The sequence below is a fragment of the Telmatherina bonti genome (genome assembly GCF_933228915.1).
Source record: "Telmatherina bonti genome assembly, chromosome: 19".
In the NCBI taxonomy this organism is placed as follows: Eukaryota; Metazoa; Chordata; class Actinopteri; order Atheriniformes; family Telmatherinidae; genus Telmatherina; species Telmatherina bonti.
The window spans coordinates 15,982-43,405 of NC_136617.1; the positions used below are offsets into that span (position 1 = coordinate 15,982).

Below are 27,424 nucleotides of genomic sequence, written 5' to 3' on the forward strand. Positions count from 1 at the left end.
TCTGTCCCGTAACAACCCGGGCCAGAGACCGGGACCGGGTTCTGTCCCGTAACAACCCGGGCCAGAGACCGGGACCGGGTTCTGTCCCGTAACAACCCGGGCCAGAGACCGGGACCGGGTTCTGTCACCTAGCGACCCGGGTCAGAGACCGGGACCGGGTTCTGTCAACTAGCGACCCGGGCCAGAGACCGGGACCGGGTTCTGTCACCTAGCGACCCGGGTCAGAGACCGGGACCAGGTTCTGTCCTGTAACAACCCGGGCCAGAGACCGGGACCGGGTTCTGTCAACTAGCGACCCGGGTCAGAGACCGGGACCAGGTTCTGTCCCGTAACAACCCGGGCCAGAGACCGGGACCGGGTTCTGTCACCTAGCGACCCGGGTCAGAGACCGGGACCGGGTTCTGTCATCTGGCGACCCGGGTCAGAGACCGGGACCGGGTTCTGTCCCGTAACAACCCGGGCCAGAGACCGGGACCGGGTTCTGTCCCGTAACAACCCGGGCCAGAGACCGGGACCGGGTTCTGTCACCTAGCGACCCGGGTCAGAGAGCGGGACCGGGTTCTGTCACCTAGAGACCCGGGTCAGAGAGCGGGACCGGGTTCTGTCACCTAGCGACCCGGGTCAGAGAGCGGGACCGGGTTCTGTCCCGTAACAACCCGGGCCAGAGACCGGGACCGGGTTCTGTCACCTAGCGACCCGGGTCAGAGAGCGGGACCGGGTTCTGTCCCGTAACAACCCGGGCCAGAGACCGGGACCGGGTTCTGTCACCTAGCGACCCGGGTCAGAGAGCGGGACCGGGTTCTGTCCCGTAACAACCCGGGCCTCAGACCGGGACCGGGTTCTGTCCCGTAACAACCCGGGCCAGAGACCGGGACCGGGTTCTGTCCCGTAACAACCGGGCCAGAGACCGGGACCGGGTTCTGTCCCGTAACAACCGGGCCAGAGACCGGGACCGGGTTCTGTCCCGTAACAACCCGGTTGCCCGGGACCGGGACCGGGTTCTGTCCCGTAACAACCCGGTTGCCCGGGACCGGGACCGGGTTCTGTCCCGTAACAACCCGGTTGCCCGGGACCGGGACCGGGTTCTGTCCCGTAACAACCCGGTTGCCCGGGACCGGGACCGGGTTCTGTCCCGTAACAACCCGGGCCAGAGACCGGGACCGGGTTCTGTCCCGTAACAACCCGGGCCAGAGACCGGGACCGGGTTCTGTCCCGTAACAACCCGGGCCAGAGGGGACGGGTTTTCTGGAGCTGAGTGGGGTGGACTTGAAGTGGTTCTGGAGCGGTTCTGGACCTGCGTGGACGTCCACCGAGCCCCGGCTGGAGCTGCTCTGTCCTTTACTGTCCGTGACTGTGAGCAGGAAGCTGTACTTTCCCTCCACCAGGTTCCCCAGGAACAGAACCGCCTGGTGGTCCGAGTTGTTCAGAACATCCTGAAACGAAACGGATCGGCACATTAGATGTCGCAGGACCAGAAAGATGAAGACTGCAGATCAGAACCAGAACCAGACGGTCCCCGTCTCACCCCTGCTGCAGGGCTGCTGTCCTCCCGGGTCCACAGGTAGCCGATCCCACTTTTATCGTCGGAGGAGCGCGACCCGTCCAGAGCGGCCGACCGGACCGGCAGGGAGACCGGCGGACTGGACAGGACCCGGGCAACCGGAGGCTGGTCCTTCTCTGGAGATACAAGACCAGGAAACACTGAGAACCAGCCAGAACCTGAACAGAACTCAAACTGTCTCAGGGAAAACTGAAAGCTGTTCTGTAGCGGGTCAGACCAGAACCAGAAACGTTCAGCTGGAAAAGAATCCAGATTGTAAAGAGTTAAACCAGTTAAAGTGGTGACAAACCAGTTCATCCCCTGATGAAGCTGTGCGGAACATCGGTTCCTACGTCCTGCTTCAGGTGTCACATGGTGGAACGGTAGAACCCGCCAGAACCCTCCAGAACCCCAGTTACAGTTACAGTCGGACTGGTTTTCTGCAGAAACCAAACTATGGGATATTTATCTTATGGAACCAGAGAACGTTCCGACAGAGGACCAGGTGGAACGTTCCGACAGAGGACCAGGTGGAACGTTCCGACAGAGGACCAGGTGGAACGTTCCGACAGAGGACCAGGTGGAACGTTCCGACAGAGGACCAGGTGGAACGTTCCGACAGAGGACCAGGTGGAACGTTCCGGCAGAGGACCAGGTGGAACGTTCCGACAGAGGACCAGGTGGAACGTTCCGACAGAGGACCAGGTGGAACGTTCCGGCAGAGGACCAGGAGGACCAGGTGGAACGTTCCGACAGAGGACCAGGTGGAACGTTCCGGCAGAGGACCAGGAGGACCAGGTGGAACGTTCCGACAGAGGACCAGGTGGAACGTTCCGGCAGAGGACCAGTGTGTATGTCTGTGTGTGTTTGTGTATACATACATATATATATATATATATACATATATATATATATATATATATATACATATATATATATATATATATATATATATATATATATATATATGTATGTGTATGTGTGTGTGTGTGTGTGTGTGTGTGTTCGAGACGTGTCAGCTGCGTGGACCTACCTTCCCTTACGATCACCGTCACTGTGTCACTGCTCTCCAACTTCCTCTCATCCGCCACCGTCAGAGTGAACATGTATGTTCCCACCTGCAGACCTGTCACCGTGGCAACAGCGCTGTCTGCGTTTTCCATCTTCACCCCATCAGGACCACTGCGGGAGGAGAAACGAGAAGGATTCAAGGTGTTTTTCCCGCCAACATCAGACAGAGACGTTTCAGCTTCCAGGGAGTCAAACAGACTTCCTGCAGTTGGATCCGACCTTTCCCAACTGGAAGCTGGAAGTTTTCCATGAGAAAATATTCCGATCAAATCTCTGGGAGACAGGCCACGCCTCCTGCTTTTGTCACCACCTTCCCACACCTCAGGTCCATGACGGGTTTTACTCAGATCTAACCTGGTCTTGGTCCAGCGGTAGGAGGATATCTTCTGGTCATCGCTGCTTTTACTGCCGTCCAGCGTGGTCCGGTCCACCGGCAGGGTCAGCTCCTTTTCCGGCCCGGCATCCGCCACCGGCGGCTTGTTGTTCTCTGGAGGGCGGAGTGGAGAAAGCAGAGAACGTCCAGATCAGCATCCATCCTACATCCATCCTACATCCATCCATCCATCCTACATCCATCCTACATCCATCCATCCATCCTACATCCATCCATCCATCCATCCTACATCCATCCTACATCCATCCATCCATCCTACATCCATCCTACATCCATCCATCCATCCTACATCAATCCATCCTACATCCATCCATCCATCCTACATCCATCCTACATCCATCCATCCTACATCCATCCATCCATCCATCCTACATCCATCCATCCATCCATCCTACATCCATCATCCATCCATCCATCCATCCAACATCCATCCATCCATCCTACATCCATCATCCATCCATCCTACATCCATCCATCCATCCTACATCCATCATCCATCCATCCATCCATCCAACATCCATCCATCCATCATCCATCCATCCTACATCCATCCAACATCCATCCATCCATCCTACATCCATCCATCCATCCATCCTACATCCATCATCCATCCATCCATCCATCCAACATCCATCCATCCATCCTACATCCATCATCCATCCATCCTACATCCATCCTACATCCATCCATCCATCCTACATCCATCCATCCATCCTACATCCATCCATCCTACATCCATCCTACATCCATCCATCCATCCTACATCCATCATCCATCCATCCAACATCCATCCATCCATCCTACATCCATCATCCATCCATCCTACATCCATCCATCCTACATCCATCCATCCATCCTACATCCATCCATCCATCCATCCTACATCCATCATCCATCCATCCATCCTACATCCATCCATCCTACATCCATCCTACATCCATCCTACATCCATCCATCCATCCTACATCCATCATCCATCCATCCTACATCCATCCACCCTTCATCCATCCTACATCCATCCTACATCCATCCACCCTTCATCCATCCTACATCCATCCACCCTTCATCCATCCTACATCCATCATCCATCCATCCATCCTACATCCATCCTACATCCATCCATCCTACATCCATCCATCCATCCATCCATCCTACATCCATCCATCCATCCATCCTACATCCATCATCCATCCATCCTACATCCATCCACCCTTCATCCATCCTACATCCATCATCCATCCATCCTACATCCATCCACCCTTCATCCATCCTACATCCATCCATCCTACATCCATCCACCCTTCATCCATCCTACATCCATCATCCATCCATCCTACATCCATCATCCATCCATCCATCCTACATCCATCTTACATCCATCCTTCATCCATCCTACATCCATCCACCCTTCATCCATCCTACATCCATCCTACATCCATCATCCATCCATCATCCATCCATCCTACATCCATCATCCATCCATCCTACATCCACCCACCCTTCATCCATCCTACACCCATCCTACATCCATCATCCATCCATCATCCATCCATCCACCCTTCATCCATCCTACATCCATCCACCCTTCATCCATCCTACATCCATCCATCCATCCTACATTCATCATCCATCCATCCTACATCCATCCACCCTTCATCCATCCTACATCCATCCATCCTACATCCATCCACCCTTCATCCATCCTACATCCATCCAACCTTCATCCATCCATCCATCCATCCATCCTACATCCATCCTACATCCATCCATGAGGTGCTTTTCTCGCCATAGATTGCGGACATAACCCTAAAGGTGTGTGTGGACAAACAGGTGTGCCAACAAGGCTCTTATCACGTCAACACACCTTGACTCTGATAAGATCTTCAGGTAACAGCATCACCTGTTAACGGGACGTTGGCTTCAGGTGTGTCAGACGTTTACCTGGTTGCACGATGACGGTGACCTGAGACGTATCCTGCTGACCAGCTGAGTCTGTCACCGTCAGCTGGAAGGTGTAGTCCCCCTCCTGCATGGCCGACAGCTGCAGGATGGGCTTGCGCACACCCTGAACGGCACAAAGGGACCAAATTAAGCTGGACACCGCCACTGTTGAAGGAGACTCACCGTAACGTCAGGTCTGTGGCTCACCTGCATCTCCAGCACCTTGTCTTTGCTCTCCGGGCTGAGTGACCACTCATAAGACAGCGAGTCGTGGTCATCGGTGCTCTGGTTGCCATACAGATAGATGGAGTTTCGCGGCAGCTGGATGACCTTGGTGCAGGAGGAGAGTGGAGCCTCAGTTAACGGATGGACAAGTAGTTGTAGTTAATTAACGGACGTGTGATGGATAGAGGCAGACCTGGTTCGGTCCGGCGTTGGCAACGGGTCGGTAATCCTTGGCTTTGTTGACGGACAGAGTGGCCTGAGTGGAGTTGGTGGCGCCATCCGAGTCGGTCACTGTCAAACTGGAGAAGAAAGACACACACAGTTAAATGGTCCCCCGACTGTTTCATACCTCATCTGCTTCCAAATATAAAGAATAAAAAGTCAGGGCTGACTTGATAACTATGCCCCGCCCACTGGGTCCTGGACTAACCTGAAGGTGTAGTTCCCAGGTACCAGGCTGGTGAGGGTGAGGATCGGGGTGTCAGCAGACACCTTCTCCTCCCTCAGAGGACCTTTGACCTCCTCCCAGTGCCACGCCACCACCTTGTCGTCATCGGTGCTCTCTGAGCAGAGGACAGGGAAGACATTTTCCTCTTTGACAATAGATACTCCCGGTGATTTAACTCCACATTTTACAGGAACATAACATTTTATAGGAATTCCTGACATTTCCCTGCATGGTTTTATGGAGAACAACTCACACTTGGACAAGTTCAGTTTCAGACCAGAAACTTTAGAAAATGCAGTCAAAATGCTGATAGCAGCATTTATTTGGGTTTTAACCTGTAGAAAGAGGGTGGCTGAAATGCCTTTTAGCTCCATGTTTTTAACGCATGTAGCCAGTATTTGCATTGGGAGAAAGAAAAGACATGGAGAAACTGGACACCGTGACATATCCTTTATTCAACTCAAACCTTTTGGTACTTCCATGTGCTAGCTTAACTGAACTGTTAGCAGATGTATCCAGAGTTTTTATAGATTTAATGAAAGCCAGTTACTTGTTTTTCTACAAGTAACTGGAGTTCTGTTCACCTTTTCCATCCATTTTGCCCCTAATGGCACCAAAGCCCCCTTGGCTTTAGCGACATGCAGCTGATCCCGTTTCCATTGCAAGGAGTTCAACTGGTTTCTCTGCTCATCTGACAAATTTTCAGCTGGAATTGAAGACAGAGAATTTAACTCTGTCGTCAGATCATCTTCCTCCTTCTTCCCATCTCGTTAAAGAATAGCAGCAGTTTTTCTCCAAAGTTTCTGTAAATCTAATTTTAGGAACTCCCAATAGTTGTCATAAGATTCTTCATGTTTTTCTCCTTTACTCTAAGATTAGTTCCTTCATGTTCAGTCTTAATGTCTCATTAATTAAAAGCTGATTGTTTCATTTCCAGTAGCCAGGAGTTGGTTTTTTCCTCACACCGTATGAAGGTAGATTTAAAGTAAGGATGATGGTTTTATGATCAGTTAGAGGGTTTGGGTTCATTTTAGTCTTATATGGTAGGTTCAACATGGAGTCTGACACCTGCTAGAAGTCTGTTCTTCATTGGAAGGTGCTGGATTTGTTACTCTATGTATATTCCGTACAAGCTAACTTTATTGGTGAAATAGCAGGAATAGGTTCACTTTTACGTTTGAAAGTGAGTTACAAGCGCTCCTCGGGTTATGTGGTGGCGGTTTTCAACTTTCGCCGTTTCAATTTTACAACACTCATAAAACAAATGTAAATAGAGCAAGTTTTGAAGTTATGAGGGTCCATATAAGCTCTTGCGACGCGTGACACGGAGGCTGAGATGATGCCTAAGTGCACATTTTAATTGCCTGTACTGTTTTTCCATTAATATGATGTATAATACATGCATTTATATAGTTATTTAGTGATTAAGGTGGCAATATGGGGTAATTACAGATAAAAATCCAACTTGTGCAGAATTTCTGTTGACGTTGCAGTGGTAGGAACAGAACTCGTTCGTTAACCGAGGATTGCCTGTATCTGACACTTTACCACTTTTTGTAAGAGCCATCGTCGATGCTATAGTTTGACAAAAATTTGCTGTGAAACGTGTCAGTGTGTGTGCATGTGAGACTCACGGCTGCCGTCGATCACCGTGGAGCTGGTTGGCAGGGAGATCTCCTGGAACTTGGGGGAAACCACAGCAACAGGAAGCTTGTTTACTCGTGGCTCTGTTGGGTGAAAAAAAAAAAGGAAAAAAAAAAAAGACACCTCAGGGCGTTCAGGGAACAAAATGTCAGGTCGACTCTGATCCGGTTCTGTTAAAAGTGATGATCATTTATTTACATTCCTGTCATTCCACAGTCAGGTAACCCAAATTAGTAAACAACAACAGGAAGTACAACAGGAAGTGCCGTCTTAGTGTTAGCTGCCAATGTAATAGCCTGCTGTCTTGGTGTTAGCTGCAAATGTAATAGCCTGCTGTCTTAGTGTTAGCTGCTAATGTTATAGCCCGCTGTCTAAGCGTTAGCTGCTAATGTAATAGCCTGCTGTCTAAGCGTTAGCTGCTAATGTAATAGCCTGCTGTCTTAGTGTTAGCTGCTAATGTAATAGCCTGCTGTGTTAGTGTTAGCTGCTAATAGCCTGCTGTCTTAGTGTTACCTGCTAATAGCCTGCTGTCTTAGTGTTACCTGCTAATAGCCTGCTGTCTTAGCATTACCTGCTAATGTAAAAGCCTGCTGTCTTAGTGTTACCTGCTAATAGCCTGCTGTCTTAGCATTACCTGCTAATGTAAAAGCCTGCTGTCTTAGTGTTAGCTGCCAATGTAACAGCCTGCTGTCTTAGTGTTAGCTGCCAATGTAACAGCCTGCTGTCTTAGTGTTAGCTGCTAATAGTCTGCTATCTTAGTGTTAGCTGCTAATGTAATAGCCTGCTGTCTTAGTGTTAGCTGCTAATAGCCTGCTATCTTAGTGTTAGCTGCTAATGTAATAGCCTGCTGTCTTAGTGTTAGCTGCTAATGTAATAGCCTGCTGTCTTAGTGTTAGCTGCTAATGTAATAGCCTGCTGTCTTAGTGTTAGCTGCTAATAGCCTGGTGTGTTAGTGTTAGCTGCTAATAGCCTGCTGTCTTAGTGTTACCTGCTAATAGCCTGCTGTCTTAGCATTACCTGCTAATGTAAAAGCCCGCTGTCTTAGTGTTAGCTGCTAATGTAATAGACCGCTGTCTTAGTGTTAGCTGCTAATGTAATACCCCGGCGTCTTAGTGTTAGCTGCTAATGTAATAGCCTGGTGTCTTAGTATTAGCTGCTAATGTAATAGCCTGGTGTCTTAGTATTAGCTGCTAATGTAATAGCCTGCTTGTAGGAGCCATAAATGTAGTTTATGTTGGGAATTATCACTGGTGGATGGTTGATGTTATATTGTTGTCATGGTGATATGAATTGGGGTCACGTGGATGTGGATCGGTATAGGGCCAAGGAGTTGAAAGGGCACTGTCAGCCAGTCACTTGGGATTTTGCTGGAGAGGAGGGCTGGGAAGCTGTAATTTTTGTTGACCGCTCTAGATACATACTTGACGTTGCACACTGTGACATATTATGCTGGTGAAATAACATCGTACCCGATCATCAGGCAGTATATGTAACACTTCCAACAAATAAATCCTCGATATCTGCGACCTATGTGCGTCATTTATGGGAACCACCAACAGCGCGTCAAACAAATAGACCGGATCCAGTCGTCGCCTCAGTAGCAACTGTGGAAGTCGCTACACTGCTGTCTAAGCATTCCAACTGATACGAAGTTTCTAACATGTTTACCTTGGTCCGTCTTACCTGGTCTGACAGTGACATTGACGTAACCCTCTCCGTGGGCGCCCTCGCCGTCCACAGTCACCCCAAACTCGTACAGTCCGACTGTCAGCTGACCGAGAGAAGACAGACAAAAAGTGACCGTCTGCACCTTCGAGACTGAAATTTTGACCTGAGGCAGGACGTGATCTGAACCTTGCTGAGTTTCAGAGTCTGGCCCTTCTTCCCCTCCATCTCTCCGCTGTAATCTTTGGGATGCGTTATAAGTCGCCAGTCGAATGCATAGTCGGTTCCTGCAGAGGTAGAATCGCATCAATGAGGAAGAAAAAATGTCATCTGCCCAGATGCTGACGTATTATGAGTTTTATTTTAACCTGCCGGCGGCGTTGGGACCACGAAGGCGTTGAGCTCCACCTCGTTACGGGGCAGCGTCACCTCCACACTCTCTCCTGCCGACACCACCAGCTCCCTCACTGCAACGCAACCAGACAGAACCAGAACCGAATTCATGTCAGAGACAGGACTGATAAGAACCTCCAGCTAGGGTCCCATCTGGACCAGCTTCAGCTCTATAACCCAGCTCAGAACAGATCACACGAGCCAACATTTTCACATTAAACAGGGATCATTAACAAGTAAAACAAAACCAGTTAAACCAGTCTGGTTCCAGGAACCTTTCTACCACCACATCATCTCTCAATATTTCTTCCTGACAAATCTTCTAGTTGGGTTAGAATTAGTGAAGCCTTCTCGTCCTGTTCTCATTCCTGGTTCTGGTTCTAAAGGAGGTTCTCTTTCCTGGTTCTGGTTCTAAAGGAGGTTCTCATTCCTGGTTCTGGTTCTAAAGGAGGTTCTCTTTCCTGGTTCTGGATTTGATGGAGGTTCTCTTTCCTGGTTCTGGTTCTAAAGGAGGTTCTCTTTCCTGGTTCTGGATTTGATGGAGGTTCTCTTTCCTGGTTCTGGTTTTGATGGAGGTTCTCGTTCCTGGTTCTGGTTCTAAAGGAGGTTCTCGTTCCTGGTTCTGGTTCTAAAGGAGGTTCTCTTTCCTGGTTCTGGTTCTAAAGGAGGTTCTCTTTCCTGGTTCTGGTTCTAAAGGAGGTTCTCTTTCCTGGTTCTGGTTCTAAAGGAGGTTCTCATTCCTGGTTCTGGTTCTAAAGGAGGTTCTCTTTCCTGGTTCTGGTTCTAAAGGAGGTTCTCTTTCCTGGTTCTGGTTCTAAAGGAGGTTCTCATTCCTGGTTCTGGTTCTAAAGGAGGTTCTCTTTCCTGGTTCTGGATTTGATGGAGGTTCTCTTTCCTGGTTCTGGTTCTAAAGGAGGTTCTCTTTCCTGGTTCTGGTTCTAAAGGAAGTTCTCTTTCCTGGTTCTAGATTTGATGGAGGTTCTCTTTCCTGGTTCTGGTTCTAAAGGAGGTTCTCTTTCCTGGTTCTAGATTTGATGGAGGTTCTCTTTCCTGGTTCTGGTTCTAAAGGAGGTTCTCTTTCCTGGTTCTGGATTTGATGGAGGTTCTCTTTCCTGGTTCTGGTTTTGATGGAGGTTCTCGTTCCTGGTTCTGGTTCTAAAGGAGGTTCTCTTTCCTGGTTCTAGATTTGATGGAGGTTCTCTTTCCTGGTTCTGGTTCTAAAGGAGGTTCTCTTTCCTGGTTCTAGATTTGATGGAGGTTCTCTTTCCTGGTTCTGGTTTTGATGGAGGTTCTCGTTCCTGGTTCTGGTTCTAAAGGAGGTTCTCGTTCCTGGTTCTGGTTCTAAAGGAGGTTCTCTTTCCTGGTTCTGGTTCTAAAGGAGGTTCTCTTTCCTGGTTCTGGTTCTAAAGGAGGTTCTCTTTCCTGGTTCTGGTTCTAAAGGAGGTTCTCTTTCCTGGTTCTGGTTTTGATGGAGGTTCTCTTTCCTGGTTCTGGTTCTAAAGGAGGTTCTCTTTCCTGGTTCTGGTTTTGATGGAGGTTCTCTTTCCTGGTTCTGGATTTGATGGAGGTTCTCTTTCCTGGTTCTGGTTCTAAAGGAGGTTCTCTTTCCTGGTTCTGGTTCTAAAGGAGGTTCTCTTTCCTGGTTCTGGTTCTAAAGGAGGTTCTCTTTCCTGGTTCTGGTTTTGATGGAGGTTCTCTTTCCTGGTTCTGGATTTGATGGAGGTTCTCTTTCCTGGTTCTGGTTCTAAAGGAGGTTCTCTTTCCTGGTTCTGGTTCTAAAGGAGGTTCTCTTTCCTGGTTCTGGATTTGATGGAGGTTCTCTTTCCTGGTTCTGGTTCTAAAGGAGGTTCTCTTTCCTGGTTCTGGTTTTGATGGAGGTTCTCTTTCCTGGTTCTGGTTCTAAAGGAGGTTCTCTTTCCTGGTTCTGGTTTTGATGGAGGTTCTCTTTCCTGGTTCTGGATTTGATGGAGGTTCTCTTTCCTGGTTCTGGTTCTAAAGGAGGTTCTCTTTCCTGGTTCTGGTTCTAAAGGAGGTTCTCTTTCCTGGTTCTGGTTCTAAAGGAGGTTCTCTTTCCTGGTTCTGGTTCTAAAGGAGGTTCTCTTTCCTGAGTCCAGTTCTGATGGGGGGTCACGTCACCACCGCAAGCTTCCGTCTCGTCACCAGGACAGGTCTACCTGCAGGAGGTGTCTCACCTGTCTGAGCGGGGGGGGTGGTTACGGACGCTTCAGTGGATGTACCGTCGCTGTGGTTTTGAGACGCCACCGGATGGACGGTCCCGTCCACCGTCCAGTTCTGAGATGCCGCAGAGACAACGTCTGAACTGCCGTTGGTCTTCAGGCTGAGGTTCCCTTGTGCCGCCTGGAGGAGAGGGAAGGTACTGGGAGTGGTGGGAACCGTGGGAACTGTGGGAACTGGCTTCTGTTTGGATTTTCCCTGCAGACAGTTTGAGGAAGAATTCCTGGAGGTGAAAAGATGAAACTGGAAGCAACTCGTCCCAACAGACATGAATACCGTGTGAGAAGCCGTAAAGTCTTGTCAGGTACCGTGTTGGTGAGGTGTCCTGTGTGTGCAGCATGGCGAGGATTCCCCCTCTTCGTCCTGACCGGACCCTTCACAGCACAAAAACTTTTTATAAAAAATGGCCAGAGTTTGATGACACATTACCCAGGTTTAACCAATCAACAGCTCAGACATCCTGTAGCTCCACCTTCTCGTCCCCTCAGTGTGGGGATGGTGGGATGCGGCTGGTACCTTGGTGAGGACCTGCAGGAGGCCCAGCGACTCCTCATGAGGCTGCGGTAAGGACGAGATGGGGCAGCCATCTTTCTTGGAACAGCTGAGGAGGACGCAGCGGCCGCCGAGGCTCCACACGGCGCGGCAGCTCGGCTCCAAGCAGCACGACTCCCAGCATGTGGCCCCGCCCCTCCCGGTCGCCAGCGGATACCAGCCCAGGCCCACCGTGCTGCTCCAGTGGACGCCCAGGATGCCGCCGGTGACCCGGCACAGACCGGCGGCCGCACCTGGACCAGAACACAGCGAGGAAGAGGAGGTGAAGAAGGGTCCTTATCACTGCATGAGAGCATGAATTTGCATTTTATAATCATGAAATTATTCTTTTCTTCATTATTTATTAAAGTAATAATTTATTAATTGGATTTAATCTTTTTAATTTTTAATATTTCTAATAAACATTAGAAATAAACCCCTCCCTGAGCCGTCACCTTATCGTGGTGGAGGGGTTTGTGTCTGAAGATCCTAGCAGCTATGTTGTCGGGGGCTTTATGCCCCTGGTAGGGTCACCATGGAAACAGGTGTCTGGGGGAGGGACCAGACCAAGCACGGCTCATCGACCTCTATGATGACGACAAACATGGGCCTAAATGTTCCCTTGCCCGGACGCGGGTTATCGGGACCCCCCTCTGGAGCCAGGCCTGGAGGCGGGGTACGAGAGCGAGCGTCTGGTGGCCGGGCCTTCGCCCATGGGGCCCGGTCGGGCTCAGCCCCAAAGGGTTACATGGGCCCCGCCTCCCGTGGGCTCACCATCTGCAGGAGGAGCCGTAGGGGTCGGGTTCCTGGATCCAGGATCACCTGGATCTGTCCATTTGCCCGTTACCGCCGCAACTATGGCAACGCCCGAGCATTCAGGTGAGTTGGATACAACAGCAGTACCCATTGTTGCCATTCTGTGTCCAACCAGAGAGCTGCATTTCAGTTCAGATTACTTTGTCTCACCTGTGGGCGGAGCCAAGAGCCAGAGGTAGGTGAGCGGGAGGAGGAGCAGGTGAGGTAAGTTCCAGGTGAGCAGGTTGTGATGTGCATAGAACATTTTCCAGCAGAACCGGGGACCTGCTGGGAGGAAGAGAGTCAGCTGATCTGGTCGCCACTCCAGGTAAACACACACACACACACACACACGTGTCTGAGCATGTGAAGCATGACACTGCAGAAATGTGACATTTATTTTAACCAGATCAGGATCTGCTGAACCAATCAGAAACCCTCTTACTGGACTCAAACCTGCGGTCTGAATGCCCCCCCCCGACCACTCCGTACTGAACCCACTCTGCTGGCGGGTTGCCATGGTGACTACTGGCCGTCACCATGGCAACCCGCCACGTCGGTCCAGATCCAAATCACTTGATAATATTTTCTTCTTTCTTTGTTTCACATTTATTCAACAAATAAAGCCAGAAAATGATTTATAGTTTATCCTGAACCTTCCACGTTGGTTGCTCTATATGGACCCGCCTGGTGACCATCCCTGCTCGCTACTTTCAGATGCATTGTGGGTAATTCTGAGTTCACGACTTTCTGGACGATCAGACGTCCCGAGAGGACCGTGTAGGGGACGGGAGGGACGCCGCCGGGGTCGATACTGGAGACCGTCACCAAGCGGTTCCACTGACACCCCCACCACTAACCCCCACCATCATCACCTGTGTCCTGGTCAGCTGGTGGAGGAGCAGAGTGGGGGGGTTAGGTTGGCAGCGGGGGTCGGTGGGGTGACGGGTGAAGACGACTCAACACCGGTGGTCTGAGGAGGAGATTCAACATGGCCGCCGCAGGAGGCTCAGCAGCTCTGACGTGAAACTAGAGAGGAGACGGTAAAGGAGGATCTGAGGAGTTATTAGTACCCCCCCCCCACACACACACACACACACACACACACACACATACCCCTTCCCAGTTCAGTCCGATGCAGACAAACATTGCAGTCAGAAGTAATCAGAGTACTTTGTAGAAAGACTCGTCTCACCTGCCTGCAGGCTCCGCCTCCACATCTGAACCTTTATTCCTGCACGCCAGGAAGCGGACCCTTCTGGTCCTAGTCCTGGTCCTGGTCCTGGTTCTGGTTCTGGGCCTGGTTCTGGGCCTGGTTCTGGGCCTGGTCCTGGTTCTGGGCCTGGTCCTGGTTCTGGTTCTGGTCCTGGTTCTGGTTCTGGGCCTGGTTCTGGTCCTGGTTCTGGTCCTGGTCCTGCTGTTGCAGAGAAAAGCTGCATGCAGGAGTAATCCAGTACAGGAGCGTTCGGTCCAGTTTCTGCCCGTCTCCCCCCGCCCGTCTCCCGCCGCCCGTCTCCCCCCGCCCGTCTCCCGCCGCCCGTCTCCCGCCGCCCGTCTCCCGCCGCCCGTCTCCCGCCGCCCGTCTCCCCCCGCCCGTCTCCCGCCGCCCGTCTCCCGCCGCCCGTCTCCCCCCGCCCGTCTCCCCCCGCCCGTCTCCCCCCGCCCGTCTCCCGCCGCCCGTCTCCCCCCGCCCGTCTCCCGCCGCCCGTCTCCCGCCGCCCGTCTCCCCCCGCCCGTCTCCCCCCGCCCGTCTCCCGCCGCCCGTCTCCTCCCGCCCGTCTCCCCCCGCCCGTCTCCCGCCGCCCGTCTCCTCCCGCCCGTCTCCCCCCGCCCGTCTCCCGCCGCCCGTCTCCTCCCGCCCGTCTCCCGCCGCCCGTCTCCCGCCGCCCGTCTCCCGCCGCCCGTCTCCTCCCGCCCGTCTCCCGCCGCCCGTCTCCCGCCGCCCGTCTCCTCCCGCCCGTCTCCCCCCGCCCGTCTCCCCCCGCCCGTCTCCCGCCGCCCGTCTCCCGTCTCCTCCCGCCCGTCTCCCCCCGCCCGTCTCCCGCCGCCCGTCTCCCCCCGCCCGTCTCCCCCCGCCCGTCTCCCGCCGCCCGTCTCCCCCCGCCCGTCTCCCGCCGCCCGTCTCCCCCCGCCCGTCTCCTCCCGCCCGTCTCCCGCCGCCCGTCTCCCCCCGCCCGTCTCCCGCCGCCCGTCTCCTCCCGCCCGTCTCCTCCCGCCCGTCTCCTCCCGCCCGTCTCCTCCCGCCCGTCTCCCCCCGCCCGTCTCCCGCCGCCCGTCTCCTCCCGCCCGTCTCCTCCCGCCCGTCTCCCCCCGCCCGTCTCCCGCCGCCCGTCTCCCCCCGCCCGTCTCCCCCCGCCGGTCCGGCAGGTGGGTGAAGCGACCAGCACCTCCCACTGCGTTTCTGATGCTTCTGCAGACAAGAATTATGTTTCATTTGAAACTTTTCAGCCTGAAAATAATAAAATCTTTTTGTTTCAAACAAACAAATAAAAACAAACGATGACATCATCATGTTTTCTCTTTCTGATGACTTCACGTTTGATCGGGTTTCCTCTCATCTTTTCTTCTTACAGAACCAGTTTGACGTTAGCCACTGGTTTTTCTGGTTTCAGTTTCTGGCCGTCAGAACCGCCGGTCCCGGTCCTGGATCTGGATTTGTTTCTGAAGTTCTGCTCCATCAGGCAGCTGCTGATGAAGCCACATTTAACGGATCAACGTCACGTTTAGATTTTATCCAAACAGACCTCTGGTCCAAGAAGAACCGGTCCAGAAGCCCAAGAAGAACCGGTCCAGAAGTCCACGTAGAACCGGTCCAGAAGCCCAAGAAGAACCGGTCCAGAAGTCCACGTAGAACCGGTCCAGAAGCCCAAGAAGAACCGGTCCAGAAGTCCACGTAGAACCGGTCCAGAAGCCCAAGAAGAACCGGTCCAGAAGCCCAAGAAGAACCGGTCCAGAAGTCCACGTAGAACCGGTCCAGAAGCCCAAGAAGAACCGGTCCAGAAGCCCAAGAAGAACCGGTCCAGAAGTCCACGTAGAACCGGTCCAGAAGTCCACGTAGAACCGGTCCAGAAGCCCAAGAAGAACCGGTCCAGAAGTCCACGTAGAACCGGTCCAGAAGTCCACGTAGAACCGGTCCAGAAGCCCAAGAAGAACCGGTCCAGAAGTCCACGTAGAACCGGTCCAGAAGTCCACGTAGAACCGGTCCAGAAGCCCAAGAAGAACTGGTCCAGAAGTCGAGAGAGTCAATGCTGGCCATTGGTCGCTCGTTCCGCCACTGTGGAACCGCAGGTGAACACACTGGACTGACGTCAACAGAACCAGAACCTGTTCCTAGGAGGAACAGAACAGGCAGAACCTGCACGGCTGCTGCAGAACCAGACGTGGACAGCCCGCGGAGGTCCAGGTCATGTGACCGTTTGGAGCATGACGTCATGGCTCTGACATCAGCAGGAAAACAACCAATCATCTGGTCTGGATTTAAACACCGAGTTCAGGAAAATGTTTTATATCTGGAGACAACTTTGTTTGTTTACACGGCCTGCAACAAACCAGCTGGAAGGAGAGGATTTATGGAGGAATGAAAGCAAACAGGTGAGTCTACCTGTTCACCTGTTCTGGTCACGTGATCTGCAGGTCAGGTCTGAGGATGACCAGTTTCACCCCGCTGCTGGGAACCGGAAAGACCAGTCCTCCCAGTACCGAGCCACGGGGGACCCCGCAGGCCGGGGCGGACCGGGGTCTGAGGAGACGAGTCTCCGGGTCCAGGAGTGAGAACCGAGCGGGCTCGGTTCAGAACCAGGCGGTTCGGTTCCACATCCCTGGCAGAGACGACAGCACGCGCAACCTGTGAACGTGTAACGTGTGAAACAAAATGGTGGGCTTGTGCGCGTGAAGGTTTCCAGAACGCGTTCGGCTGCCGGACCGGACCGGAACCGCGGAGTAATCCGGGTTCCGGGCGGAAAAACTGCGCTGTCTCACCTGTTTAATCCGGGATCACGCGCGTGAAGGTAACAGCTGCTGACATCCCTGCAGGAAGCGGCTCGTCCGGAGCCTTTACCGCCTCTTCACGGTCCGGTCTGGCCCGGTCGCAGAGGCTCCGCCGCGTCGCGATTCTTGTGTTCGGGGCAGTAAAATGGGTCAGAGCCGCTGCGGGTCGTCCAGCTGATCACAGATTGTCAAAGCTGACGCGTCTGAAAACTACTTCCGGTGGCCTGCCTTTCAGAGTAAATAACCCGGATGTGTTTAGTGCGGTTTGAAAGAGGCGGATAGAAAGAAAGCGAATAAAAAGAATTACCAGGTAGAAAGAATTAGCGATTAAAAAGAATTAGCTAAGAAAAAGAATTACCAGGTAGAAAGAATTAGCGATTAAAAAGAATTAGCGGATAAAAAGACTTTGCGGATAAAAAAGAATTAGCGAATAAAAAGAATTAGCAGATAAAAAGACTGCGGATAAAAAAGAATTAGCGGATAGCAAGAATTAGCAAATAAAAAGAATTAGCAGATAGAAAGAATTAGCAGATAAAAAGAGTTAGCAGATAAAAAGACTTTGTGGATAAAAGAAATAGCGGATAGAATTAGCAGATAAAAACAATTAGCGGATAGAAAGAATTAGCAGATAAAAACATTTAGCGGATAGAAAGAATTTGCGGATAGAAAGAGTTACCGGATAGAAAGAATTAGTGGATGATTAATATTAGCGGATAAAAAGAATTAGCAATTTAAAGAATTAGCGGATAGAAAGAATTAGCGGATAGAGAGAATTAGCAATTTAAAAAAATTTGCGGATAGAAAGAATTAGCGAACAGAAAGAATTAGCGGATTAAAAGGATTAGCAGATAGAAAGAATCAGCGGTGAGAAAGAATTAGCGGATAGAAAGAATTGGCGGATAAAAAGAATTAGCAGAAAATGAAAGTTTACGTTAGACTGACGTCAGATGTGCAGTGAAAGTTTACGTCAGAAAAAAACCATAGACATCATATCAACATTCATCCGACAACTTCCAGTCCGCCACCTGCCTGCATTTGTTATCGGTTCCGCCAAAATGCTCCAATGGCCGGAGAGGGGCGGGGCTCTGGGCTCGGAAGTGATTGGTTGATCGGTTCCAATGTAAATTCTGACGCTTCTGTTTAGAAAAGGATCAACAATTACCTTAATTGCAGTGGATAATTAACAAATCTTCATCATCTCAGGTATAAAAAAAAGTCTGAATGTAAAGCCTGTTTTTATGTGGACAATGAGGACAGTAACAATTTTATATAAATAAATTACTTGTTAATTAGTACTTTCTATACAAATGTCAAAGCACAATGCTGTAAAGCAGGCTATTCAACTTGGTCCCAAATTAAATGGATCTTATATCCAACAGAGTTCTACACAACATCTCGCTCATCATAGTCAGGTGTGTTGTAGCAGGGACATGTTGGGAGCGACCTGAACAGCCCTACTGTTAAGCATGCTCCTTCTGACTTCTCTTACACCTTGACAGGTCGCCAGTCCATCACGGACACACACAACCATTCACACTCACACACACTCCAATGAACAATTAGAGCAACTAATTAACCTAACGTCACGTCTTTGGACAGTGGGAGGAAGCGGAGAACCTGGAGAGAACCCACACATAGCCTACATGGAGAGAATATGCAAACTCAGAAAGACCACTGAGCAATTCCCACCCCCTTGCCCAAACTCGAACCTATGGCGTCATTGCTGTGAGGCCACAGTGTAACCACTACGCCTCCGTGAGGCCCTTATATAAAGTTAGGAATCTTATGAGCAAAAAGGATGAAAGCAATAAATAGTAAAAAGTATTTATGATAAAATCCAACAACATCAGCACTGGATGATCTTCAACATTCAGACATTTTGTTTCACAGATCTTTGTCCATTTTCGTCTTTTTGTGTGCAGAGCAAGGCTAAAGCACCAACACAGCAACCAGAACAAGCACAGATTGCCTCATGTTTGTGGAACACCTGCCCAAACATGACAGCAAATTTTAGAACATGTATGTTCATATGTGCAGGCAGAGACCTTGTAGAAAAATCTTTAAAGAACATTAATGGAACCGTTTTCCAGTAATAGTTCTATAATAATTTTCCTTTAAATACGTAAATAAGATTGACAGAACTTTGAACATACACAAAACATGCATTAAAAAGCTTTAGCTTCATAATTTTGTCCCAAAAAAAAGCTATAATTTATCAATTTATTGAGCCACGGTTTAAAAGCTGTTACAAAAATGCGAAAAAAAAGGTTATTTTGGAACTTCGGTAGAATAGAGCTTGAAAGCGCTTTCAGCTAAACTTAATAATTTATATGTTGATTAAACTAATGTAAACATAGCAGGGTAACGCATGGGTCACAGCCAATCATAGCGCAGCAGCCTACGTCACAGCCAATCACAGCGCAACGGCCTACGTCACAGCAAATTATAGCGCAGCAGTCTACATCACAGCCAATCACAGCGCAGCACCTTACGTCACAGCCAATCACAGCACAGTGGCCTTCCCGCCGTCACCAATCCGCTCTAACAGCAGCCCCGTTGCCGAGCAACCACCGATCAATTTAACCGTTTCAGCTCCACACAAACAGTTAAACGTATAAAAACAAATAAATGGTTTTATTAGGATGTCAACAAATATGACAACATACATGCGTTTATTCTGTTCAGATAAACGAAGTGCCTCGTTTCCCCGACGTTTTAACAAGATCCAAAATGGCGTTTTCACGTTTCAACAATACCCGCTGTGATTGGCTGACTGATACTTTTCAACCGTCTTTATTGGTTTCTGAGTTTGCTGTTTCGTCCGTGGAGTTCTCGCCGTGGAAGCGCTGAGCTCACTGTAAGTTGTTTTTACCAACAATTATCTCAGTTTTTCATCCTAAGAATCCCGCCACGGGAATCTGATCTGAGGGCATCAGACCTCCATCTCCTCTTCACCGGGTTTCTCCTCCTCCATTCCAGGGTCACTATGGCTGACAGGGACGGTGTTCACCCCTGCGGGAACGGAGAGAGGACCGGAGGAGAGGAGCAGGAGACCGGGGGAGAGGAGCGGGAGCGAGGCGGTTTAACTGAAGCCCAAGGACAGGTGCTGGACAGGTGTCTGCACGCGCTCCAACACGCCAAAAACGACAGTCACGTGTTGGCTGCTCTGCTGCTGGTGAGTGTCACGTGACCCAGGACTCATCCAGACCTGGAGACCTAGGACTCATCCAGACCTGGAGACCCAGAACTCATCCAGATCTGGAGACCTAGGAGACCCAGGACTCATCCAGACCTGGATACCCAGGACTCATCCAGACCTGGAGACCTAGGACTCATCCAGACCTGGAGACCCAGAACTCATCCAGATCTGGAGACCTAGGAGACCCAGGACTCATCCAGACCTGGAGACCTAGGAGACCCAGGACTCATCCAGACCTGGAGACCAGCTCCAGATCAATAACCGATCAGCAGATTCTGATCGATCAGTTAATAACAAGATAATGAATCAGAAACTATTTTCATTGGTCGCTCCGTCATCTTCTGTGTTTTTCTCCAGATAAGTCGCCTGTGTCCGGCCAGCCAGCTGGACATGCCCACCCTGCGGCGCATCTTTGAGGCGGTGGGGATCGACCTTCCGGCTCGGCTCCTGGTGACCGCCGTGCGGGGGAGTGCAGACTCAGGTCTGCCCCCCTACGAGCTCCTGTCTCTGGGCTCGGCTCTGCTGGCCGCTCTGAGCACGGACCCGGACATGGCGTCGCACCCCCAGCTCCTCGCCACCGTCCCCGTCCTGCTGGGCATCCTGGCCAATGACACGCTGTGGAAGAGGCAGAACCGAGCCAGGTCCGGTCCAGAATACAAATTCCAGTCTGCTGGAGAGAATCCTGCAAACGACACACTACTGGTCGGCGATGGCGGCGTAGGAAGCTCCCGGTTGGACGAGGCGCTCGCTGCCGACTGCTACCAGGTTCTGATGGCTGTGTGTGCCTTGCCCATGGGCCCCGAGCAGCTCCTGAGCAGGGGTGCCGTCCCCGGTCTGTGCCGGGCCTTGGACCAGAACCAGACCCTCAGCCAGCAGCGGGGGCTACCCCTGCTGGGACACCTCCTCTCCGGTAAAACCAGAGAACGAGCGTGGAGCAGACACCCAGCAGAACTCTTCTCTCTGCTGCTGAGACTCTGCAGGACCTTTTGTCAGACCTCGGATCAGAACCGGCTCCAGATGTGCAGCCAGCTGGTGCAGTTCCTGCCGCCAGCAGGAGTGGCAGCGGAGAGCGAGGAGCTGAGGGGGGCTGTAAGGCTTGTGTGGGGGGCTCTGAGACCTCTGCTGCAGGCCAAACTAACGGCCCGACAGATTGGGTCGGTCCTGGTTCTGAGCGCCTGTTTGTTAGACTTCTCTGGGTGGGATCTGGTGGGACCGCCTAAGTTCTGCTGCCTGCTGGTGAACCGGGCCTGTGTGGAGGTCAGGATGGGTTTAGAGGAACCACCGGGGACCCAGCTGAGCCCGGAGCTGCAGCAAACACTCACAGGTAGGAGGTGGGTCTGGTTCTGATCCAAACTTCCACCAGACCAGTTTAACCAGTATCCATCGCTTGGTTCAACACCTGGATGAAAAGTAAAGTTTGAGAAGCTTCACCTTCTGACCGACCGTCTCTGCAGGCTGCTACCGCATCATGGAGGCCGCCATGGAGCGGGTCTGCGTGGGAGATGCAGGGAGCGCCGCGCCTCCTCACGCCGCGCCTCCTCACGCCTCCTCCTCCACAATGAGCCTGCAGCAGAGCCGGCAGGTCCTGGAGGTCCTGGAGGAGGCCTTTTCTGCTGTGATGTACCACCTGCAGCAGGTACCATGATGATGATGATGAAGATGAAGATGGTGGTGATGATGATGAAGATGGTGGTATGATGAAGATGATGATGAAGATGATGGTGATGATGAAGATGATGATGAAGATGGTGAATAAGGAAGATGATGATGGTGATGAAGATGATGGTGATGATGATGATGGTGGTGATGATGATGAAGATGGTGGTGATGATGATGAAGATGATGGTGGTGATGATGAAGATAGTGATGAAGATGATGGTGATGATGATAAAGATGGTGGTATGATGATGAAGATGGTGGTGATGAAGATGATGATGGTGATGATGAAGATGATGATGATGAAGATGGTGGTGATGATGATGAAGATGGTGGTGATGATGATGAAGATGATGGTGGTGATGATGAAGATAGTGATGAAGATGATGGTGATGATGATAAAGATGGTGGTATGAAGATGATGGTGATGCTGAAGATGGTGATGAAGATGATGGTGATGATGATGAAGATGGTGATGATGATGGTGGTGGTGATGATGATGATGGTGGTGGTGATGATGATGAAGATGGTGATGATGAAGATGATGGTGGTGATGAAGATGATGATTGTGGTGATGAAGATGGTGATGATGAAATTATGGTGGTGGTGAAGATGATGGTGGTGATGATGAAGATGATGGTGGTGGTGATGATGGTGGTGATGATGAAGATGATGGTGATGATGAAGATGGTGATGATGAAGATGATGGTGGTGATGATGATGATGGTGATGATGAAGATGATGGTGATGATGAAGATGATGATGGTGATGATGATGAAGATGATGGTGGTGATGATGGTGATGATGAAGATGATGATGGTGGTGGTGATGATGGTGATGAAGATAATAGTGATGATGATGGTGATGATGAAGATGATGATGGTGATGATGATGATGGTGATGATGATGATGATGGTGGTGATGATGAAGATGATGGTGGTGGTGATGATGGTGATGATGATGATGAAGATGGTGATGATGAAGATGATGATGTGATGAAGATGATGGTGATGATGGTGATGATGATGATGAAGATGGTGGTGATGATGATGAAGATGGTGGTGATGATGATGAAGATGATGGTGGTGATGATGAAGATAGTGATGAAGATGATGGTGATGATGATAAAGATGGTGGTATGATGAAGATGATGGTGATGATGATGAAGATGGTGATGATGAAGAAGATGGTGGTGATGAAGATGATGATGGTGATGAAGATGATGATGATGGTGATGATGAAGATGATGGTGATGATGATGATGAAGATGGTGGTGATGATGATGAAGATGGTGGTGATGATGATGAAGATGATGGTGATGATGATGAAGATAGTGATAAAGATGGTGGTATGATGAAGATGATGGTGATGCTGAAGATGGTGATGATGAAGATGGTGATGATGAAGATGATTGTGGTGATGAAGATGATGGTGGTGGTGATGATGAAGATGGTGATGATGAAGAAGATGGTGGTGATGAAGATGATGATGGTGATGAAGATGATGATTGTGGTGATGAAGATGGTGATGATGAAATTATGGTGGTGGTGAAGATGATGGTGGTGATGAAGATGATGATGGTGATGATGATGGTGGTGATGATGAAGATGATGGTGATGATGAAGATGGTGGTGGTGATGATGGTGATGATGATGATGGTGGTGATGATGAAGATGATGGTGGTGATGGTGATGATGATGATGGTGGTGATGATGAAGATGATGATGGTGGTGATGATGAAGATGATGGTGGTGATGATGATGATGATGGTGATGATGAAGATGATGGTGATGATGAAGATGATGATGGTGATGATGATGAAGATGATGGTGGTGATGATGATGATGATGGTGATGATGAAGATGATGGTGATGATGAAGATGATGATGGTGATGATGGTGATGATGATGATGAAGATGATGGTGATGATGAAGATGATGGTGGTGATGATGATGATGGTGATGATGAAGATGATGGTGATGATGAAGATGATGATGGTGGTGGTGATGATGGTGATGAAGATAATAGTGATGATGATGATGATGGTGATGATGAAGATGATGGTGATGATGATGATGATGGTGATGATGATGATGATGGTGGTGATGATGAAGATGATGGTGGTGGTGATGATGGTGATGAAGATAATAGTGATGATGATGATGATGGTGATGATGAAGATGCAGGTGCAGCAGTAGAACTGAGACAGGATGAAGGAACGCTGACAGACCGGAATCTGATCCAGATCCAGGATCTGACACCCCTCCATGCTGGATATTCCCCACTGAGCGTGCTCAGTCCTATTCTTCTCCTCTTCCTCTGACAGGTGGGTCCCGGTTGCTATGGTAACCCCTTCATCTTCGCCTCCTTCCGCTCTCTGTGCTCGTGGCTGGCAGAGGAGACTTCCTGTTTGAAGCAGGAAGTGACCAGACTGATGCCGTTTCTGATTGGCTATGCTTGCCACCACCTGGACGCCGGGCGCTCTGAGCAGGGCCTCATTGATTGGATGAGCAGGATGTCTGTGGACATGGAGGGCGGGGCCAAGACGGGCACAGAGGCTCTGAGGTAGACCCGGTCCGGATGGGAGTTCCTGTGTCGTAATGTGACATCATCATTGGTCTGTCCATGCTCCTCCCCCTCTCCAGGTACCTCCTCCCGGCTCTGTGCCACCTGTCGGCGGAGGAGGGTCCCAGGAAGGTGCTGCTGACCCTGGACACCCCCACCCTGCTGGTGGACTTCCTGTCCCAGACCTGGTCTTTCCTGAGGAAGAGAAGCAGCTCGGCGTGGACCAGAGATCCCAGCATGGAGACGGCGAGCTCCACCCTTCTGAACTTCACCGTCACCGAACCGGAGAGCGTCAGGTATCTGCTGGAACACCTGAGACCGGATGAGCCGATCCACCGCTGGCGCTGACCCGGATGTTTGATCCTGCAGGACGGAGCCGTGTTTCAGGACCCTGGAGGTCCATCTGAGCGACGCACTTCCTGTTCTGGTGAACAAGCCCCGCCTCCTGGTCCTGGCAGCCAATTACTGCACTTTGGGCATGATGATGAGCAGACTGAGGACTCCTCCTACAGGTCAGGTGTCTCCGTCCCCCCAGCGACACCTGGGTCAGGTGTCTCCGTCCCCCCAGCGACACCTGGGTCAGGTGTCACGCTGTGGATTTGTGGGTAATTTGGGGTGATCCTTCCACTTAGCCCTATCCCTCCATATTGCGCAATCATGTGGGGGGGAAGGGGTATCCCAATTCTCCTTTGGACAAAGGCTAAGGGGGGAGGGTGAGGGCTAGGGCTAGGGATAGAGCTAGGGGAAGGGCTAGGGCTAGGGGAAGGGCTAGGGATAGAGCTAGGGGAAGGGCCAGGGCTAGGGATAGAGCTAGGGGAAGGGCTAGGGCTAGGGGAAGGGCTAGGGATAGAGCTAGGGATAGAGCTAGGGCTAGGGGAAGGGCTAGGGATAGGGATAGAGCTAGGGGAAGGGCTAGGGCTAGGGATAGAGCTAGGGGAAGGGCTAGGGCTAGGGATAGAGCTAGGGGAAGGGCTAGGGCTAGGGGAAGGGCTAGGGATAGAGCTAGGGGAAGGGCTAGGGGAAGGGCCAGGGCTAGGGATAGAGCTAGGGGAAGGGCCAGGGCTAGGGATAGAGCTAGGGGAAGGGCTAGGGCTAGGGGAAGGGCTGGGGCTAGGGATAGAGCTAGGGGAAGGGCTAGGGCTAGGGATAGAGCTAGGGGAAGGGCCAGGGCTAGGGATAGAGCTAGGGGAAGGGCTAGGGGAAGGGCTAGGGCTAGGGATAGGGCTAGGGGAAGGGCTAGGGCTAGGGATAGAGCTAGGGGAAGGGCTAGGGCTAGGGGAAGGGCTAGGGCTAGGGGAAGGGCCAGAGCTAGGGGAAGGGCTAGGGCTAGGGATAGAGCTAGGGGAAGGGCTAGGGGAAGGGCCAGAGCTAGGGGAAGGGCCAGAGCTAGGGGAAGGGCTAGAGCTAGGGGAAGGGCTAGGGCTAGGGATAGAGCTAGGGGAAGGGCCAGGGCTAGGGGTAAAGGAAGAATTGAGACTTAGCTGTTCTGGTTCTGACCCGCTTTCTCTCTGCAGGCTCGGTGGATGCAGGCCAGAGACGTTTTGTCTCGGCAGCGCTCCGGTTCCTTCGCAGTGCTGTGGACTCCGGTCCGGTCCAGGTGGGCTCGGACTGGGCGGAGGCTGCAGAACTCTGCCGGCTGTCCCTGCAGGCTCTGGGGAGCTGCGTCCGGACCCAGTTCTGGATCCCGGCGCTGCTCAGAGATGACGGCTGGCTCAGACAGACGCTGGCAGCGCTAAGCAAAGGCGGAACGCTGCTGGACCGGAACACGGAGGAAGTTCTGGAGGACGTGCTGTGTGCAGCAGCGGAGCAATGTCCCGCCTGCAGACAGGACATCGCAGATGTGATGAAGACGAGTGATGATGGAGCTCTGAGCAGGATGAAGAGGCTGAGGAAGGTGGTGGACCTGAAGTGACCTAACCCTTCTGGGACACGTTGGACTCCCGGGTCTTCTGGGATACCTGGGTCTCCTGGGACATGTTGGACTCCCGGGTTTCCTGGGACACGTTGGACTCCTGGGACACGTTGGACAGTCTGATTCTTGGATGTGAATAAAGAATTTTTTTTTTCAGTTTGTCAATAAAAACAAACGGCTGCAGAATCAATAAACAAAATCACATCATAAAAAGGCATAAAATAAACGACAAAGGGGAGAAACGGTCTCGCTGAGGAGAACCGGTCTCCTGGGGAGAACCGGTCTCGCTGAGGAGAACCGGTCTCCTGGGGAGAACCGGTCTCGCTGAGGAGAACCGGTCTCCTGGGGAGAACCGGCCTCGCTGAGCCGAGCCGTCAGAACCTCAGTCCCGGTTCATACAGGAAATGTTCATTCCAGGTTTTAAATAAAGTTTATTTAGATGAGGTGTTCTCTGTGTGTCCAGCAGGGGGCGCTCGGAGACGCCGGTTCTTTTGCTATTTGGCCTCATTGATCATTTCAGATGATCAGATTGATTATTTCTCATTTATCAAACATTTAAGATGGAAAATATATTTTCAGGTTGATTTCTGAAACATTTTCAGCCTGAAGCAGAGTAAGACCGGTAAAATCCTGTTGGACCCGTCCAGCAGATCCGCAGATCTTTACTTTCTACTGACAGTAGAAGCAAATAAAGTGTTAAAAGTTCAGAAGTAAGTCAGTAAAGGTTTATTTATACAACGCCTTTCAAGGTAAAAATCACAAAGTTCTTCACAACAAAACACAAAAACATTAAAACAACATGGAACATTAAGAAAAAACATAACAAATAAAACTAAAAAGGATTAAAAAGAGACATCTTGAGCTGCTTTGTAAAAGAGATCACTGACCCAGCCGATCTCAGGAAGGGAGTGCCATAAAGCAGTAATAACTGCTGCAAAGGCTCTGTCACCTGTTGTTTAGAACTGCGTATGTAAAAACCGCCAGCAGACCCTGGTCAGCAGATCTCAGAGACCTGCTGGGAGCGTATGGCATTAAAGGGTCTCTAGTCTCGCCAGGCGATTGGTTTTGTAGGAGTCTATACGTTAAAACCAAGTGTATTCTGTAAGTAATGTGCAGCAGGGTGACAGAGTGAATTTAGATGATCTAATAAGTCGCCTTGCAGCGGCATTCTGAACACCCTGGTGACGACCCAGCGATGTTGTGTTTAGGCAGGTAAAGGTGGA

At 51.1% G+C, this 27,424-nt stretch overlaps 2 protein-coding genes across 2 annotated transcripts; one reads left to right on the top strand and one right to left on the bottom strand.

Moving 5' to 3' along the window:
• Window positions 1-1,294: 1,294 nt before the first annotated feature.
• On the bottom strand, window positions 1,295-17,026 carry LOC306770357 (dyslexia-associated protein KIAA0319-like protein; the record flags this gene model as incomplete). Its single annotated transcript, XM_079259216.1, has 19 exons — window positions 16,861-17,026; window positions 14,078-14,296; window positions 13,758-13,911; window positions 13,054-13,167; window positions 12,073-12,341; window positions 11,865-11,930; window positions 11,514-11,754; window positions 9,297-9,395; window positions 9,118-9,215; window positions 8,947-9,034; window positions 7,254-7,346; window positions 5,602-5,734; window positions 5,365-5,470; window positions 5,154-5,276; window positions 4,947-5,070; window positions 2,966-3,098; window positions 2,574-2,722; window positions 1,526-1,677; window positions 1,295-1,433 (listed from the first exon to the last, which is right to left on the bottom strand). Coding segments are annotated over exons 4-19 (2,107 nt in total), but the record flags the coding sequence as incomplete, so codon positions are not given.
• Window positions 17,027-19,648: 2,622 nt separating this feature from the next.
• On the top strand, window positions 19,649-26,254 carry ncdn (neurochondrin). The gene is made up of 8 exons (XM_079258274.1): window positions 19,649-19,726; window positions 19,849-20,044; window positions 20,426-21,392; window positions 21,523-21,704; window positions 24,051-24,289; window positions 24,370-24,585; window positions 24,659-24,801; window positions 25,804-26,254. Exons 2-8 carry the CDS (start codon window positions 19,856-19,858, stop codon window positions 26,199-26,201), a joined length of 2,334 nt encoding a protein of 777 aa, XP_079114400.1. The 5' UTR covers window positions 19,649-19,726; window positions 19,849-19,855; the 3' UTR covers window positions 26,202-26,254.
• The last annotated feature ends 1,170 nt before the right edge of the window (window positions 26,255-27,424 follow it).

Coding starts and splice junctions, on each gene's coding strand:
- ncdn (XM_079258274.1), top strand. CDS start 19,856: ATGGCTGACAGGGACGGTGTTCACCCCTGCGGGAACGGAGAGAGGACC. Junction 20,045..20,425: donor TGTTGGCTGCTCTGCTGCTG/GTGAGTGTCACG, acceptor GTTTTTCTCCAG/ATAAGTCGCCTGTGTCCGGC. Junction 21,393..21,522: donor GCTGCAGCAAACACTCACAG/GTAGGAGGTGGG, acceptor CCGTCTCTGCAG/GCTGCTACCGCATCATGGAG.